General features: G+C 44.2%; 1 protein-coding gene across 1 annotated transcript in view; it reads left to right on the forward strand.

The window, feature by feature from the left end:
• The first annotated feature begins 1,310 nt into the window (after window positions 1–1,310).
• Window positions 1,311–20,102, forward strand: part of RAB13 (RAB13, member RAS oncogene family) — a 34,844-nt gene continuing 16,052 nt past the window's right edge. The window contains exons 1-3 of the mRNA XM_068251450.1: window positions 1,311–1,455; window positions 7,608–7,668; window positions 17,408–17,468. Of these exons, the coding sequence (XP_068107551.1) occupies window positions 1,332–1,455; window positions 7,608–7,668; window positions 17,408–17,468 (246 nt within the window). The 5' untranslated portion in view covers window positions 1,311–1,331. The remainder of the gene's footprint in view (window positions 1,456–7,607; window positions 7,669–17,407; window positions 17,469–20,102) is intronic.

Here is a 20,102-nt window from a genome sequence, read left to right on the forward strand (position 1 = left end):
TGTATTGTGCCTGTGCAGTAAGCTCCCGAACACACGAGCAGGAGCGAGGACGCTGTATTCGTCTAGTTAGACAAATAATTGAACGGTGACAGCGGTGGGGAAAGGAGGATCGTGGAGGACAGCGCGGGCACAGGACAGCTGCAGGGGGCCGGTACAAGCCCCAGGTAAGTGTCCGTTTTTGTTTTTTAAAAAAACCCCACAGAACCCCTTTAAAATCTCTAGTGTTTAAAAAGCTCTTGAAGTGAACACCAGCCAGGTAAACTTTAAGAATCAGCATAACACAATACTCCCAACAGAACCTGGAAGGCAGAAGCAGCAAACTTTACTGAGGGCCCGTTTCCACTATCGCGAATCCGCATGCGTTGTCCGCATGCGGATTCGCACAGCCAATACAAATGGATGGGCCTGTTTCCACTTGTGCGTTGTGCGGAGCGTTTTTCTGTGCAGGATTTTTCTGCACGGCAGAGCCCTCAGGGCTCGTTTCCACTATCGCGAATCCATTCACACATGTAATGCAAGTGGATGGGCCTGTTTCCACTGTAGCGTTGTTGAGGTGCGTTTTTTCCAGCGGTGAAAAAACACACAAAAGAGCCGCACAATTTGCCTGCGAGTGGAATGCATGCGAATCACATGCAATGTATTTAATAGGGAAATTGCATGCGATATCCCCATGCGTTTTTTGCCGCGAATTCGCATAGGTACCAATGTAAATTCACACAGGCAGTGACATGGTTAAAATCGCATATACCCTCACCTATGCGAATTCGCGGCAAAAATGCATGCAGAATCGCATCCGCATGCGATTTCATCAGCGGTGGAATCCAGGCGATTCCGCACCGCAATAGTGGAAATGAGCCCTGACAGTTAAAGGATAATTTCAAGTGTTGAAAATGAGTAACAATGGCTCCTGCTCTCAGCCTTACAATACTCTTGAGGCAAGGTGGGAATCTCTGGATCAATCTCACAGACAGTACTAGTCGCAGACTGGAATGTAAAAATCATTTTTAAAAACTTTAAAAAATGCAAAAAGAGTCACAAAGAAGGGCAGCCATTTATGGCAATTTTTTCCTTTTTTTTCTAAGGAAAGTGGAATTTCTCTGTAAAAGGAACTGTGAGCTGAGATTCCCTTTGTAGGCATTGCTGATCCTCTTCCTCTTCCCTGTCATTCCTGAACTTTTCAGCCAGTCTCTTCCAGCCAATGCTGAGTGTGATGGAGTCACCCTCACCCCCCTCCTCCTCCCCCTCTCTGCCCTCCCCTCCCCCGTCTCCACCTTCCCTCCCCACTGCTGCTGCCTCTCTCCTCCCTCCCTCCTTCTCCTCTCTCCCACAACATGGCGAAGTCCTACGATCATCTCTTCAAACTTCTGCTGATCGGGGACAGTGGAGTCGGCAAGACCTGCCTGATCGTCCGATTCTCGGAGGACAGCTTCAACAGCACCTACATCTCCACCATAGGTGAGACCACTACCTGCCCCCGAACCTTCCCACCCCTCCTGCATTCCTGCCCCGCTGCTGCTGCTGGAACTTCCCAAAAAAGTTGTTTTGGATACTTTCAGTTTACTCTCCTGCTTCAAAAGCGACTTTGATGGCAAGCTCTGCGGGTCAGCCATGCACAGATTTGCCTATGGGTCACAGATTCGCAGGCTTCAACTCTTTTTATTGATCGCTCATTGATTTAAATTATTATTTAGTATTTATATAACACTGACATCTTCTGCAGCACATTACAGAATATATAGTCATGTAGACTGTCTTCAGAGAAGCTCACAATCTAATCCCTACCAGTCATAGCCTCATGCCCTACCATATTATTATTATTATGATGATGATTATTATGTGTTTATATAGTGTGGACATCTTCTGCAGCACATTACAGAGTACATAGTCACGTCACTGACTGTCCTCAGAGGAGCTCACAATCTAATCCTACCATAGTCATAGTCTAATGTCCTACATTATTATTATTATTATGTGTTTATATAGCGCTGACATCTTCTGCAGCACTTTACAGAGTACATAGTTATTTGGGTTGAAAAAAAGACATACGTCCATCGAGTTCAACCAGACATAGTCATGTTACTGACTGTCCTCAGAGGGGCTCACAATGTAATCCCTACCATAGTCCTAGTCTAATGTCCTACCATATTATCTATTAGAATTTATATAGCGCTGACATCTTCCGCAGCACTGTACAGAGTATATTGTCTTGTCACTTAACTGTCCCTCAGAGGTGCTCACAATCTAGTCCCTACCTATGTCATATGTCTGTATCGTGTTTTGTATGTAAAAGCCAATTAACTTACCTGTATGTTTTTGGGATGTGGGAGGAAACCAGAGTGCCCGGAGGAAACCCACACAGGCACAGGGAAAACATGCAAACTCCGTGCAGATAGTGCCCTGGCTGGGATTGAAAATGGGGACCCAGTGCTGCAAGGCGAGAGTGTTAGGCCACTACGCCACTGTGCTGCTCTTTGATTCAAAAGTATAGCTAATGTATATTTGCGCTACTTTCTCTGTTTGCTGATTCCTCCAATGGTAATCTTGTCTTGTGTATTATTGTCTGATACACACCATGCAATTTAAGATTTTGGGTTGAATCTTTCATTTTCGACAGGTCCCCGATCTGATTTCCGCTCGACTTTGTACAGAAGTGATCGGAAAATTGATAGGAAAAGCAATCGTTGGAAATTATCGATTTGAACCAAAATCTGAGAGGAAATTGCATGGTGTGTACCAGGCATTAGGCTAGCTTCACAGTGGGTTATTGCGGTGTGGCATAACGGCCGCTTGCCGCACTGTAGGGCACCACCTATTCACAGTGTGGCGGGAGCGTTGCGGTTTAACGGGTTGAGGTGTAGTAGCGCACTCCATGCAGTGAGTTATCGCTGAATGCGCGATAACAGTTACAGTGAAGCATATTTTTCATTGACTAGATGCTTCACTGTATATGATTCGCACTTTGCGTTAGGTGTGCTGAGATTGGAGAACTATTCCCTATGAGGTTTCCTGCTGGGTTCCCTAAACTAGGCTAGCGCCAAGATTGTATCGTATTGTGTGGTGGTGCTGGGCGGCCTTTGTGTGTACAAGCTAGGCAATCTCCGGCCGAATTGATCGCTCGGTGCTGTCTTGACCGAGAGTGCGTACACATGTCCTATTTTGATTGGCCAATTTTACTACCTCCATGTAGTGTAAAAAATTGGATGTGTGTGCGCACTCTGAGATCATGCTAGTGCTCCTTCTCCAAACTGTTGCTCTGACTAATCAGTGATCATACCGGGTGACTGTATGAGGCTTTAGAGGAGGAGGAGGGGGGGGGGGTTGGTTGGTAGGAAAGAGGGAGTGATTGTGGCTGCTGGTTTTCTTCCTTCAATTACAACACATCCCGCAAAAAAAATCAGTTTTATTTCCTTTGAAAAGAATAGCAGAAATAGTCCAGCCTGCTGGCGCTGTGCCTATTGTCATCACTCAGACATTGTTATTCGCCGCCCAATTAAAGAACATTTAGTATGCAACTGGCACATTCCTCGCGACCAGCCAAGCATGCCGGCCTGTGAATGGCTTTATTTCAGTTTTGGATAACGTTGACGGATCAGAACCTGCTCTGGGTTTCCTATAGTTTCTGAGGAGGTTATCTGCTGCTTCCTGTCCATCAGATCTCCGGAGTCCTCCATGACATCACTGGGGCACCTGGGGGAACAGGAAATGAGGGAATAAATACTACCTAAAGTCAACCTGAACTCAGAACTTCCTCTCTGCTGTAAAAGATAAGCAACAGCATAACATTTACAGAAAAACATTTCTTTGTTACAGCTAATACAAATCCAGCAATAAATTTGCAATGTCTACTTCCTGCTTTCATAGAAGCAGACAGTGGGCAGCACGGTGGCATAGTGGTTAGTGCTTTCGCCTTGCAGCGCTGGGTCCCCGGTTCGAATCCCAGCCAGTTCAACATCTGCAAGGAGTTTGTATGTTCTCCCCATGGGTTTCCTCCGGGCACTCCTGTTTTCTCCTGCACCCCAAAAACATACAGATAAGTTAATTGGCTTCCCCCTAAATTGGCCCTAGACTACGATACATACACTACACGACACATACATAGACATATGACTATGGTAGGGATTAGATTGTGAGTAGGGATGCTCAAATCCAAACTTTGGATGAATCCGGATAGTTGCTATCCGGATTTCATCCTGTTAATTGCAATCACCTGTGCGGGGTGGGCGAGGGGGTCAATCTTACCTCTTTGACATCTTAGCTCCGTCCCTCGGCGCCTCCCACGATGCGGTCCACGCTCCTCACGTGAGTATAAACACTTCCTCCTTCAACCCGGAAGGAGGAAGTGTTTGCAGTTACGTGACCGCCGCTTGGACCGCATCGTGGGAGGCGCCGAGGCAAGGAGCTAAGAAGATGTCAGAGAGGTAAGATTGACCCCCTCGCCCACCCCGCACAGGTGATTGCAATTAACAGGATGAAATCCGGATAGCAACTACCCGGATTCATCAAAAGTTTGGATTTGAGCATCTCTGATTGTGAGCCCCTCTCAGTTAGTGACAAGACAATATGCTCTGTACAGCGATGCGTAATATGTCGGCGCTATATAAATACTTACATTTTTAAAAAAAACATACTGTGTTTACAAATGAGATCTCTGCTGTGGCAGTCAGCTGACGCAGCTGAGGGGTCAAATCACAGTTGGCGGGGGGTGGGGGTGGTCAGGCTAAACTCTTTTAATACATACAGGGTGCATTTCTCTGTTTTCCTACTGTCCTGACTCTTCCCCACTCTACAGAAGATATTTTATTTGCAGATGTTCCGATATTGTTCCATATGGAGCACAGACAGCAGTAAAAATTCCACAGATGCTCCTAGTTCACACTTCAGATCGCAAAACACTAGCAGTTATGCGATGGCCATTTTTATGCAATAACCGCATATTTTTCATTGAACATTTTCCTATGTTTTGAGCAATCACGATTAAAATACGTTGCAATGACGATCACTAAAAAAACCGTGAAAAATCAGGCAAAGGAAATCTAATGCTGGGTACACATGATGCAATTTTCTGAGATATTTACTGTCAGATTATTTCTAACATGTCCGATTTTTCCATTCACTTCTATGAAAAATCACAAAAAAAAATCGATTGAAAATCAGATCGGTCATGTTGGAAAAAATCGATCTGTCAGAAAATTGCACGATATGTACCTAGCATTGCATTTCCTTTGCCCTTTGCCTGATGTTTGTTTCTGTTATGTAGAGTTTGTGTACAGTTTTTCTTGTCGTTCCCCCCCCCCCCCCCCCTCCTTTCTTTATTTCCCATTCTCCTTAGTACACTGTTATTCTGTTGTTTTATTAGCTGTCGTGGTATTTTACATATACTTGTATATAAGTGCTTGCTTTTCTTTACAGCATACTGATTTTCTAGTCTGCTCTTTGTCTCTGTATCTTTTTCTGCTGTTTGTTGCAGCGGTATCCCGTGTACACTTGTTCAATGTTTATTTTGTGTGTTTGTTGTAGTTTAGCAGATAGCAGTTTGATTGTTTGGTTGTGACTGTTAAACAATTGGCTATTGTTACTTCTTTTTTTTTTTTTTTTTTTTAGTGTCTTTAAATATTTCTGTCTCTGTTAAAACATATACTGTTTATATGTCTCCAGTGCTACAGAAGATGTCAGTGCTATATAAATACTTAATAATAGTAATAATAATAATATTACTAATAATATATGGTAGGACATTAGACTGTGACTATATGGTAGGATTAGATTGTGAGCTTCTCTGAGGACAGTCAGTGACATGACTATGTACTCTGTAAAGTGCTGCAGAAGATGCCAGTGCTATATAAATACATAATAATAATAATAATAATAATAATAATAATAATAATAATAATATATGATAGGACATTAGACTATGACTATGGCAGAATTAGAGTGTGAGCTCATCTGAGGACAATCAGTGACATGACTATGTACTCTGTAATGTGCTGCAGAAGATTTCAGTGCTATATAAATACATAATAATAATAATACAGTAGGACAATAGACTATGACTGTGGCAGAGATTAGAGTGTGAGCTCCTCTGAGGACAGTCCGTGACATGGCTGTGTACTCTGTAATGTGCTGCAGAAGATGCCAGTGCTATATACATACATACATACATACATACATACATACATACATACATACATACATACATACATACATACATACATACATAATAAGGTAGCACATTAGACGATGACTAATATTATTTTTTAGGAACAGATTACAATAGGATGAGTGGAACACCCATCTGTGCCTCTATGTAACAAAAATGGAATTTCCCCTTCATTAACATGTGGCTTTTGACATTCCCCACAGCTGAATGCAGACTGGATAATGTGTAACTGCAGCAGGGTGATGGAATTTAGCCATGACCTAGAATAATGCCCCTTCCTAGGCCTCTTTTCTCCCCCTGATCTGGGATGACAGGTCCTCTTCAGGAAGAGCGCTGATTTCATGTGAGATGTGATCAGAGCTGGCTCATTGTTCCTGTCATTGTTACCAGACCGTATCCTGGCCATAAAAACTAGGAAGTGTCCCTTATCAGCCACCAGACATTCCTGGGATCAGAGAGGTGAACTGACAGGCCAGCTGTACACTGACTCACCACAGCACCAATCCTTGCATTTCACATGGGAGTCACCCCCGCTCTCAGAAGAGATGTAATAGTGTGATAATACTATAAGAGCGTAATAATGAATATAGTGATAGGGGCTTTATAAATGGTGGGAATTATTGTTATGTATTTATATAGCACTGACATATGCAGCACTATACAGAGTACATAGTCATGTCACTGACTGTCCTCAGAGGAGCTCACACTCTAATCCTACCATAGTCTACTGTCCTACCATATTATTATTATGTATTTATACAGCACTGACCTCTTCTGCAGCACTGTACAGAGTACATAGTCATGTCACTGACTGTCCTCAGGGGAGCTCACAATCTAATCCTACCATAGTCCTAGTCTAATGTCCTACCATATTATTATTATTATTATTATGTATTTATATAGCACTGACATCTTCTGCAGCACTTTACAGAGTACATAGTCATGTCACTGACTGTCCTCAGAGGAGCTCACACTCTAATCCTACCATAGTCATAATGATAATACGGTAGGACATTACACTATGTATATAGCACTGACATCTTCTGCAGCGCTTTACAGAGTACATAGTCATGTCACTCTCCTAAGAGGAGATCACAATCTAATCCTACCATAGTCATAGTCTAATATCCTACCATATTATTATTATTATTATGTATTTATATAGCACTGACCTCTTCTGCAGCATTTTCCATGGTACATAGTCATGGCCCCCAATCTCTTCCACGACTTTTGGGGTCAGATTTATCAAACCAGTGCAAGGAATATGGGAGTAGTACTTCTCCAATATTCCTTGCACTGGTTTGATAAATCAGGTGCCCAGGCCACCCATTTTGGTTGGTCGCTTTTACCAGCGGCTCCACCTTTGCCACAGTTTTGTTTTCGTTTTCCTTGTCCATTTTTATTTACAATACTTCAAGTCATCACATTGGAACCTTTTCATCTCATGCAGGGATTGACTTTAAAATTCGGACTACAGAGATCCAGGGGAAGAAGATCAAGCTGCAGGTTTGGTAAGAAGGTCTTTTTCTTATTCATTATTTGAGGGAATGCAGCATTGAATACGTATATGCCTCGGCGATTGAGCTGTGTAAACCTCTTCTCTGTGACGTCTGCAGTCACCCAGTGCTGACAGAACAGAGTGATGTGGCCACCACCAAGGTACAAAAACCACAATCAGGCTATACTTAATTGCACAAGGAGGTACACTTAAAAAAACAACAACACGTAAGATAACTTGAAGTGGAACTGAAGATTGCTGAAACCGAAACTGGCCCGCCGACTTGTAAGTCCTGGCCTGCACAGGATGCTATTGCAGATGGGAATGCAAGCAAGGATATGTGTGGCCAGGGCTGCGCAGGCGAAGTGGTCCACTGACTCCAAATCGGCGAAAACAAAACTAGCCGGCGGCGGGTGAACGAAGGATCGCTCTGTGATGGGCCGGACAGGACGGCTCCAGGGGGCTGGCAGTGGCTGCAGGGGGCTGGCAGAAGCCCCAGGTAAGTGAAACTGTTTTTTTTTTTTTTTTTTTTAAAGAGAACCTGAGGTGGGTTTGAAGAATGTTATCTGCATACAGAGGCTGGATCTGCCTATACAGCCCAGCCTCTGTTGCTATCCCAAACCCCCCTAAGGTCCCCCTGCACTCTGCAATCCCTCATAAATCACAGCCACGCTGCTGACAAACAGCTTGTCAGAGCTGGCTGTGTTTATCTCTATAGTGTCAGTCTGCTGCTCTCCCCGCCTCCTGCAGAACTACGGTCCCCGCCTGCATCCCTTTCCTCCCTGCTGATTGGAGGGAAGGGATGGGGGCAGGGACAGGAGCTATGCAGGAGGCGGGGGAGCAGCCGAGACTGACACTACAGATGTAAACACAGCCTCACAGCACGGCTGTGATTTATGGGGGATTGCAGAGTGCAGGGGGACCTTAGTGGGGTTTGGGATAGCAACAGAGGCTGGGCTGTATAGGCAGATCCAGCCTCTGTATGCAGATAACATTCTTTAAACACACCTCGGGTTCTCTTTAACCTCCTATACACGTCCATCACCGCCGGAGGTCGCCGCTCAGGCCCTGCTGGGCCGATTTGAGCGAAATAAAAAGCAGCACACGCAGCCGGCACTTTGCCAGCCGCGTGTGCTGCCTGATCGCCGCCGCTGTGCGGCGATCCGCCGCGAGCAGCGGCGACAGAGGGTCCCCCCAGCCGCCCGAGCCCTGCGCAGCCGAAACAAAAGTTCCGGCCAGCGCTAAGGGCTGGATCAGAGACGGCTGACGTCAGGACGTCGGCTGACGTCCATGACGTCACTCCGCTCGTCGCTATGGCGACGATGTAAGCAAAACAAGGAAGGCTGCTCATTGCGGCCTTCCTTGTTTATTCTGGTCGCCGGAGGCGATCAGAATGACGCTTCCGGAGCGCCCTCTAGTGGGCTTTCATGCAGCCAACTTTCAGTTGGCTGCAAGAAACAGTTTTTTTTTAAATTAAAAAAAAACCCTCCCGCAGCCGCCCTGGCGATCTTAATAGACCGCCAGGGAGGTTAAAGCAATCTTCAGTTCCACTTTAAAGGGATACTGTAGGGGGGTCAGGGGAAAATGAGCTGAACTTACCCGGGGCTTCTAATGGTCCCCCGCAGACATCCTGTGTTGGCGCAGCCACTCACCGATGCTCTGGCCCCGCCTCCAGTTCACTTCTGGAATTTCTGACTTTAAAGTCAGAAAACCACTGCGCCTGCGTTGCCATGTTCTCGATCCCCCTGATGTCATCAAGAGCGCACAGCGCAGGCCCAGTATGGTCTGGGCCTGCGCAGTACACTCCTGGTGACATCAGCGGGATCGAGGACACGGGCGAGCAGGCGCAGTGGTTTTCTGACTTTAAAGTCAGAAATTCCAGAAGTGAACCGGAGGCGGGGCCGGAGCATTGGGGAGTGGCTGCGCGGGCACAGGATGTCTGCGGGGGACCATTAGAAGCCCCGGGTAAGTTCAGCTCATTTTCCCCTGACCCCCCTACAGTATCCCTTTAAATTAAAATAACAACTCCCATTGAGGGTTCATGCACACTGGACACTGTTGCATGGAATCGTATATTAGGTATTGCACTAACACCAAGATAAAGTGCACCTTAAAACCACTGCCACTATTGGCATATTAGGAAAGATTGCCCGCTCTCCTCTTCTGACCAAGGTTTCGGCCTTCCACCATCATCAGGGAATACAGCATTACCAGTGAGGTATTTTTCTGAAGAAAGAAAGGGAGGGACACTCTTAAGCAGCGAGTTAAAGGGGAACCATGTTATGTTTTTTGCCCAGTGCCTCATTTTATCCAGAACAGGCTTTTCTGCCGACTGTCGCTTAGGATAGTTTTCCACAAACAATGGCAAATGCGATTGCACTTTGTGTCTCCCATATTCCGCTGCAGCGATTGCGCAGTGATCCGGTGGGTATACGGGCGCGATACGTTTGCAATTTATGCTGGTAGGGAAAATATTGTGACTTGCAGAATCACAGAACATTCGCATAGCGGTGCAATTGGTTTGTGACATCTTTTTTTTTTTTTTTTTTTGCGCTCCTATACTTTGTATCGGGGGCTAATCGCTTGAAAGATGCAGCAGGCACAGCGATTCAAAGCATTGCACTAATCGAAACATTCCTATGTGGTTTCCAGTATCGCAATATAATCGCAAAATGCACTCAGTGGACGAAACACCCCCCCCCCCCCCCCTGCGCGGTTCCCCCTATGTGCCCTGCCATGTGTGCATTTATACATTATCTGTCTTGTTACCCACTGCGCGTTGCCTATCCCTTTTTTTCGGTTTATCCTGTTCTATTTGCACCTCATGCCGCCGGCGTGTAGCACATGGCGCGCGTGTGACGTGTTAAATGCCAACAGCGTGTGAGGCGCAAACGGAAGAGGAACAACCGGAAGACAAATGGATATGCAGTGGGCGACAGGACAGTTAATGTATGACCTATAACACATGGGGGGGCGACACAACATTTATACATTACGACGAGACCGAGTCCCAAGACATTTCATGCTGAAATCAATCTGGAATCGGCCTGCGGTGTATGAGCAGGAAACAGATCTCTCTCTAATCAGATACACTCAGAGAGAGATCTGTCTCTTGGCCGATCTGCCCATCATCGTCTGATGTATGGCTCCTTTAACTCTGTTACTCCTTTCTCTGTGAAATGGTGACAGATTCTCTTTATGTGGCAATACATTGTACAGGCTCCGGGTTAATAATTAATTGTAATGTCCGTTAATAATTAGGTGCGTTGTTGACATGGCAGATGGGCTGTGAGCTGCGTCAGGGTGAATAAAGACAACTCATTCACTGGATGTCGGGAATTTCCTGCATAATCCTGAAATACTTGTGTGTCATTGTCATCACTGTGTCTCTCAACAACATGACTAGTGTGTGCTTATCACATGACTACAGGTTAAAGTCAATGGGAACTGTTTAAAGGGGTTCTCTGGTATGTTTAAAAAAACTAAAACTGACACTTACCTGGGGCTTCTATTGGCCCCCTGCAGCTGTCATGTCCCGCGCCGTCCTCCGATGCTCCGCTCCCCACCGTTGGTAACCTGCTATATATTAGTCTAACTAGACGAATAGAACTCAGCTCCCGCTTCATCGGGAGCTGAGGGCTGGAACCCACTACAGCGATTTTGTGAGCGATTAAAACCGTTAGCGGTTTCCCTAAACGCTCAGCTAATGTTAATGGATGGGCCAAATTCCACTGGAGCGATTGCGATTACCAAAACCGCAAAACTCAGGACATGCAGCATTTTTGAGCGTTAGCGATTAGGGTTGGCATTTCTGCAATGTAAAGTATATAAACGCTGGCATAATCGCTCGTCAAAACCTACCTACCTTTCGCCTTCCTCTGGATCAACTGGGATATGTGAGGAAGCAGGCTGGAGTTGTACTTTGTACTGGTTGAACTCGATGGACGTATGTCTTTTTTCAACCAAAATAACTATGTAACTATGTACACAGAGCGATTTTGCAAGCGTTTTTACATTACTGCACACTGTAAATGAAAAGTAATTGAAAGGACCAATCAGAATTAAAAACACTAATCGCTACACAACCGCTGGCAAATTAATTACACTTTTTAAAATTGTTCCCGAAAAAGCTCATGAAATCGCTTACAAACCGCTCATACAAAACGCTAGCGATTGCGATTGGTAGTGGGTTCCAGGCCTTACTGCACCAGCGCAAAACAAAGTTTTCTTGTACTGGCCACGCAGCCGCAGTTCTATTCGTCGTAACCCCCCCCCTCCCCCCCCCCCCCCCCCCCCTCCTCTGTAGCAGTATTTGACCAAATTGGTCAAATACTGCTGTGTGTGTGGCCGAAGTCTTTGGATCCTGAGTCCTCAGGAAGACGGGCGCTCCATACTGCGCACGTGTGAGCGCCCTCTCTCACGCACTCACGCAGTATGGAGCCACCTGTCTTTGGGAGGACTCTGCTCCGAAGACTTCCAAAGTATTCCGCGGTGGGGGATTTAAACGGAGGAGCTGACGCTGCAACAAGGGGACCAGGAGAGGAGAGTGAAGGCTCTATGGGACCTAGAGCCTTCTCCTTAGGTAAGTATCTGGCTTTTTTTTTTTTTTTTTTATTAAACCTATTTCATTTTCTTTAAAGAGACTGCACCCAGGACTGACACTTCAGTGTTTGATGGAGAGTTAAGGTAGACATACATTTACCGATTTTTGCAGCTCAATTAATATTCCGTTTCGATAATTTTATAGAATTAGATTAAAATCAGTGCCTTAACACGTCTACCCAGTCAATGTTTTGATCGACTTCTAGCTGATATTGGTCAGAAGCATTGATCGAACATGGTGGAAAATCTTGATTGTGCGCAGCAATAACAGTGTGTAATATTGCGCAGCGGACCCCCTGGCCACTGTTCCCCCCCCCAAGGGTTACATTTTCATAATTGCTTATTTTTTTCAAAATATTGCTTTAGAAATGATATAGTCAGTGTTCACCCCGATTTTTCACTTTTAAATTTATCACAAGTGGTTGACATCTTTACTACTGGCAAGGTACATCACTGCGGAATGTAGGTTTGTTGGGTATTTCTGTTTTAAGAAAGCAAACATTTGTTTTCCATAGCATTTTAGTAAGAGGGCTTTTTGGTCCTTTGTAGCCCCAACACACTCCGAGTTCTGGTTCACCATGAGCTTGCTGGGTAGTCTGCACCTGGGTGTTTCAAGTCCTACTCCATAGAGTCAAATTACAGTGGGGTGCGAAAGTTTGGGAAACCTTGTTAATTGTCAGGATTTTCCTGTATAAATCATTAGTTGTTATGATAAAAAGTGTCAGTTAAATATATCATATAGGAGACACACACAGTGATATTTGAGAAGTGAAATGAAGTTTATTGGATTTACAGAAAGTGCGCAATAATTGTTTAAATAAAATTAGGCAGGTGCATACATTTGAGCACTGTTGTCATTTTATTGATTCCAAAACCTTTAAAACTAATTATTGGAACTCAAATTGGCTTGGTAAGCTCAGTGACACCTGACCTACATACACAGGTGAATTTAATTATTAGAAACAGTATTTAACCTCCTTGGCGGTATGAAAAATACCGCCAGGAGGGAGCGCAGCAGTTTTTTTTTTTAAGTTTTTTTTTTTTTAATCATGTAGCGAGCCGAGGGCTCGCTACATGATAGCCGCTGCTGAGCGGCATCCCCCCGCCCGCTTCGATCGCCTTCGGCGATCTCCGATCAGGAAATCCCGTTCATAGAACGGGATTTCCTGGAGGGCTTCCCCCGTCGCCATGGCGACGGGGCGGGATGACGTCACTGACGGGACGTCATTGGGAGTCCCGGGCCACCCCTCGGCGCTGCCTGGCACTGATTGGCCAGGCAGCGCTGGGGTCTGGGGGGGGGGGGGGCCGCGCCGCAGCAGATAGCGGCGATCGGGCAGGGGCCGGCGGCGATCAGAGTGCTGGCGCAGCTAGCAAAGTGCTAGCTGCGTCCAGCAAAAAAAAAATTATGAAAATCGGCCCAGCAGGGCCTGAGCGGCACCCTCCGGCGGCTTACCCCGTGTCACACACGGGGTTACCGCCAAGGAGGTAAAGGGGGTCAATTGTAAGTTTCCCTCCTCTTTTAATTTTCTCTGAAGAAAAGCAACATGGGGGTCTAAAAACAACTCTCAAATGACCCGAAGACAAAGATAATTCACCATCATGGTTTAGGGGAAGGATACAGAAAGCTGTCTAAGAAATTTCAGCTGTCTGTTTTCACAGTTAGGAACATATTGAGGAAATGGAAGACCACAGGCTCAGTTCAAGTTAAAGTGGTCTAACACCCAGCATTTCAACTTTGCTTTAAAAGATTGCTTACAGCTTATAAACTATTATGCCAGATTTTTTTTTTTTTTAGCAGAAATTCACTGAATGGGTTTAACATGACATTTTAGTGCTGCATTTAGCTAGAAATCCTCCTCCGTGCTTGCTTGTTTAGTTACAAATGTATCTATCTACAATGTAACAAACAAACACTGCTCTGAGAGAACAAAGAGGGCTTCCCCGGCAGGCTTTTCAAAGGTCTATTTGTATTCCAAATAAAGATACATTTGTAACTAAAAGATAAGAACGGATGCGGATTCCTAGTTGAATCCAACACTAAAATGTCATGTTTAACCCATTCAGTGAATTTCTGCTTAAAAAAAAATTTGGCATAATAGTTTGTAAGCTGTAAGCAATCCTTTTAAAGCAAAGTTGTAATGCTGGGTGTTAAACCGCTTTAAGGCTCGAAGTGGCAGACCAAGATAAATCTCGGATAGACAGAAGCGATGAATGGCAAAAAGTCAGTCAACCCACAGACCAGCACCAAAGACGTACAACATCATCTTGCTGCAGATGGAGTCACTGTGCATAGTTTAACCATACGATTTACTTTACACAAGGAGATGCTGAATGCGAGAGTGATGCAGAGGAAGTCTTTTCTCCGCCCACAGCACAAACCAACCCTCTTAAGGTATGCTAAGGCACATTTGGACAAGCCAGCTTCATTTTGAATTAACGTGCCGTGCATTGATTAAACTAAAATTGAGTTATTTGGGCATAACAAGGGGCGTTATGCATGGAGGAAAAAGAACACAGCATTCCAAGAAAAACACCTGCTACCTACAGTAAAATATGGTGGTGGTTCCATCATGCTGTGTAGCCAGTGCAGGGAATGGGAATCTTTTCAAAGTTGAGGGATGCATGGATTCCACTCAGTATCAGCAGATTCTGGAGACCAATGTCCAGGAATCAGTGACAAAGCTGAAGCTGCGCCGGGGCTGGATCTTTCAACAAGACAACGACCCTATACACTGCTCAAAATCCACTAAGGTATTCATGCAGAGGAACAAGTACAACGTTCAGGTCTGGGGACTGAGATGGCCATTCCAGAATATAATTGAAAATCTGTGGTGTGAGTTAGGCGGGGTGCACACCAAAACCCGCTAGCAGATCCGCAAAATGCTAGCAGATTTTTAAACGCTTTTTTTTTTTCTAAGGCGTTTTGCGGATTGCTGCTGTGGATTTCAGTGTAGTACATTTCATATATTGTTACAGTAAAGCTGTTACTGAACAGCTTCTGTAACAAAACCGCCTGGCAAACCGCTCTGATCTAGCGTTTTTCAGAGCGGTTTGCGTTTTTCCTATACTTAACATTGAGGCAGAAACGCCTCCGCAATCCAAAAAATGCCTCACCCCGGGAGTATGCGTTTCAGCAAAACGCCTCCCGCTCTGGTGTGAACCACCCCATTGAAATGCATTACCCTAGCGTATCCGCAGCTGCAAGCGGCTGCAGAAACGCTCGGAAGCCATCAAACCTGAATGAACTAGAGTTGTTTTGTAAAGAGGAATGGTCCAAAATACCTTCAAGCAGAATCCAGACTCTCATTGGAACCTACAGGAAGCGTTTAGAGGCTGTAATTTCTGCAAAAGGAGGATCTACTAAATACTGATGTCATTTCTTTTTTGTGGTGACCAAATTTATGCACCTGTCTAATTTTGTTAAAACAATTATTGCACACTTATTGTAAATCCAATCCAATAATAAATTTCATTTCACTTTTTAAATATCACTGTGTGTCTCCTATATGATATTTAACTGACATTTTTTATCGTAACAACCAACCATTTATACAGGAAAATCATGACAATTAACCAGGTTGCCCAAACTTTTTCACCCCCACTGTAGTCCTTGCCATGCACTGATGAGGATCAACCAATCCGAAAACAGTCTGTATGCATGTTGGATTATTCTGGTTCTGTACAAATAACAAGCTGACACATCATTGCATTCCAGCTGATTTGGAGGTGTGTTTAGCTTCTAAGGGCAACAATGGGTAATTTGCATATTCAGCAATGGTGCATTGTAGGAAACATCTCAGAGCTCACTCCAACCTGAATTATCGCAAATACTTTGTTTTAAAGAGAATCTGTACTCTAAAATTCTTACAATAAAAAGCATACTATTCTATTCATTATTTTCTCCTGGGCCCCTCTGTGCTGTTTCTGCCTCTCCCTGCTGCAATCCTGGCTTGAAATTGCCAGTTTTAGACAGTGTTTACAAACAAAAGACATGGTTGTTACCAACTTGTGATAGGCTGTGGAGAGGGTGTGTATAGCTTCTGCCAATAACAGCAGACAGCTCATTCCTGCCTGAGCCCGACAGAGCCGACAGAAGAGAGAAGATTAGATTATATAACAGAGATAACACAGCCACTGTGCAACTAGAAAAGGCTGCAGAAAGACAGACCACATTTGAACATGTATAGGAACTTATAGGATAGAAGAAATAAGGCTGAAAATTTTGTTACAGAGTCTCTTTAAGAAGGCAAACTTTTGTTTTCCTTGGGTATTTTGCAGTCAGTAGACATAACACCTGGTCTTCCAGAATGTTCTGGGTGGAGAATTCTGCATAATAAACAGCCTAGGCTAAGCATCACTAGACAAGACAAGACAAATAACATTCATATCGCGCTTTTCTCCTGGCGGACTCAAAGCGCCAGAGCAGCAGCCACTAGGGCACGCTCTATAGGCAGTAGCAGTGCTAGAGAGACTTGCCTAAAGTCTCCTACTGAATAGGTGCTGGCTTGCTGAGCAGGCAGAGCCGATATTCAAACCCTGGTCTCCTGTGTCAGAGGCAGAACCCTTAACCATTAGAGCCCTTAACCATTACATCATCCAGCCAGCAGTAGGTTGGGATCACCCCTGTTGAGAATATACCATAGTGTGTGTATGGCAGCCTCGATCCTCCTTGATTTATTTCTGAGAGATCCAGACATCCAGATCATCTCATCAGTGCAGGCCGAGCCCATTGTTCTACTTTTTACCCCTCCCACTCATTTTGTCCCTCCGCCGTTTTTCCATAGCGACAGAATGCATCGCTAGCCTGTACCCTAGTGATACCTCTGTACAGCACTCTGACACTAGTTTTCACCCAATAAATTGAGTCCTAATCCCTTTGGGCGACAGTAATTGTGCATGCGTACGTCCCTTTTTTTTGAAGTTTGAGTATCTGGGTACAATAGAGTTCAGGCCTCTGTCAGGAAAGGAGCATCTGATATAAGCGCTTTTTTTCTTCTTTTCTTGACACGCCTTCAGGTTCTTCCTCCTCAGATGTGAGGACAGAAATGATGTCTAATTATTATTATTGGTACTGATAGAATTACTGTAAACTTGTTGTTATGTAGAGATGAAAACATTCCAACATCTTGTTTTTGATGTTTTCACTCCAGGGACACAGCCGGGCAGGAACGATTCAAAACCATCACTACTGCGTATTATCGGGGCGCCATGGTAAGTACTCCGCCTGCTTAACTTATGTGGGACATCATATTAAAGGGGAACTTCAGCCTAAACAAACATACTGTCATTAAGTTACATTAGTTATGTTAATTAGAATAGATAAGTAATATAATCTCTTACCCACCCTGTTTTAAAAGAACAGGGAAATGTTTGTGATACATGGGGGCTGCCATCTTTGTCATGGGGGCAGCCATCTTTTTGGTTGAAAGGGGGTGACAAGGAGCAGGAGACACAGTTCCAACTGTCCTGTGTCCTGATCACCCCTCCCAGCTGCACACACTTGGCTTCAAATGTCAAATTCAAAATGTAAAAAAAAAATTGCACCAAAACAGCAGAACGAGAACAACAAAATCAGAAATCCCATCATGCTTTGCACAGCATCAGGGGGAAAAAGCCCAGGCAGTTTTCTTCTGTGCAGCTAAAAATGAGACTTTTGTATAAGAGAAACAAAGTTCTGATGCTGTGAAACTGTTAAAGAAAAAACAAGCCTTTTCAGTGCTGCTGAGTCGATTTTTAGTCCGGAGGTTCACTTTAAAGAGCAACTGTTCTGAAAACATCATGAACAAAATTCCTTATTCTTTACAATATTCATTATAGATTATGAAGTCAGTGTTTGCCCATTGTAAAATATTTCTTCACCCTGATTTACATTCTGAAATTTATCACAGTTGGTGACCTGTTTAGTTCTGCCAGGTGATCAGTATGGAATGATCGTTACTGAGAGTTCTGTGCACAGAGGGAGATATTGCTTGCTTGGCAGTAGGGATGATCAATGAGATGCAAATTCTTCCAAAATTATGCAAATATATGCAGTTTGAAAAAAGGTTTAAATTGATTGGTCTATTTTCAAGCTCCATATATTTGCATATTAATTTGCATGCACTTGGAAGAATTTGCATCTCATTGATCATCCCTACTTGGCAGTTGGAAAAAGCCATTATTTCCTACAATGCAATGAGGTTCAAACTGTCAGGATCATGGTAATGACCTCACACTGTGGGAGGGGTTTTACCACAATCTCAGCTGGGTACACACGTTGCGTTTTGCCGCGCGATTCGCGGTATCGATTCCATTGATTCAATTATTTCCAACATGTTCGATTGTGTTTCCAAGGATACAGCCGTCGATTTTGCATATTAAGTATGCAAAATCGACGGCTTTATCTATCGAAACACGATCGAACGTTGGAAATAATTGAATCAATGGAATCGATACCGCGAATCGCGCGGCAAAACGCAACGTGTGTATCCAGCATTAGAGAAAAGGTAAAGATTTTTTGTGGGAAAGGGGGCATCTGCTACTGATTGAGATAAAGTTCAGTCCTTGGTTTAAGTTCCTCTTTAACCAAGTAAGGGTTCGTATAGACGTACGATAAAGATCGTTTACACGATATTCAAATTAGACCGAAAAGATCGTTCGTAATGAACGATTGTGTACACACGTGAACGATATAAGTATAAAGTACTGAACGATGAACGATAAAAAAATGCGTGCGCAAACGGAAGTGACGTTATGACAGGCAATAAGAACATGCGAACTACTCCACAGATAATTATTATCGGACGATCTTTGTACACACTGCAACGATTGAATGATTATCTTTCGAAAAAATCCGCCGGGTTGGATCGGTCGGATTGAACGATAACGGTCGTTATCGTCCAAAAAAAGATCGTTGGAAAATTTGGAGTGCACGATTATCGGTCCGATTGTCGTTATCGTTCGTTTTCGAACGATCGTAATCGTACGTGTGTACTCAGCTTAAATCAACCAAACCCTTGCCTCAATGAATAATGATTATATATGCCAGTAATTTTGGCTTGCATGCAAATTTAATACAGGTTATTTGCAGCTGCGATCTGAGCCAATCAAATGTCCTTCCTGTTGAATTGGAATGGCCCATTTGCAAGCTTCATACAGTTTTCATTCCTTTTGCAGTGGAAGCCTAAATGATTTGCTTCTGATTATCACCTGTTCCTCAATCCACTTCCATAAAGAGGTCCAAGAACCCTGTGGATGCCTATTTTAAATATATACCGTACTCCCTTTACCTGCAGCCTGTACATGTACCCCCAGAAGTGCTGAGGGTCTACCTACTGGTCTGATGGCTTATCAATACTTTCCCTGCTGTCCTGTCAGCTTCTCAATGCCTTTCTCAGTTCCTCGCTTACTACACTGTGTGTGAAATATCTATCTATCTATCTATCTATCTATCTATCTATCTATCTATCTATCTATCTATCTATCGCTAGTTGTTTTTGCCTGTGTCTAGGTGACTGATCATCAGAAGTAATCTGCATACAGCAGGTTTGTGAGTAATTATTTTACACACAGTCATGAGGGTACAGGGAGATATGCAGAGCAGGAAGCTGTTAGCCCACTGATGTGCAGATTACAGATATCTGCCATCTACACATCAGGCCTGGTTCGCTGTTTCTGTAATCTCTTTTCTCTCCCTGGGCCCAGGTTATTTGATCATCATACCTGATGTGTGGATAATACTGGCTGCAGTCCAGACCGATTACAAACATCTGTCATCTGCACTTCAGGTCTGGTTAGCTGTTTTTGAAATCTGAGTTTTCTGCCTGGTCCCAGATGATTGATACTCATTTCTGAGGTCTGGATAAT

The sequence above is a fragment of the Hyperolius riggenbachi genome, chromosome 9 (genome assembly GCF_040937935.1).
Source record: "Hyperolius riggenbachi isolate aHypRig1 chromosome 9, aHypRig1.pri, whole genome shotgun sequence".
NCBI classification, from domain to species: Eukaryota; Metazoa; Chordata; class Amphibia; order Anura; family Hyperoliidae; genus Hyperolius; species Hyperolius riggenbachi.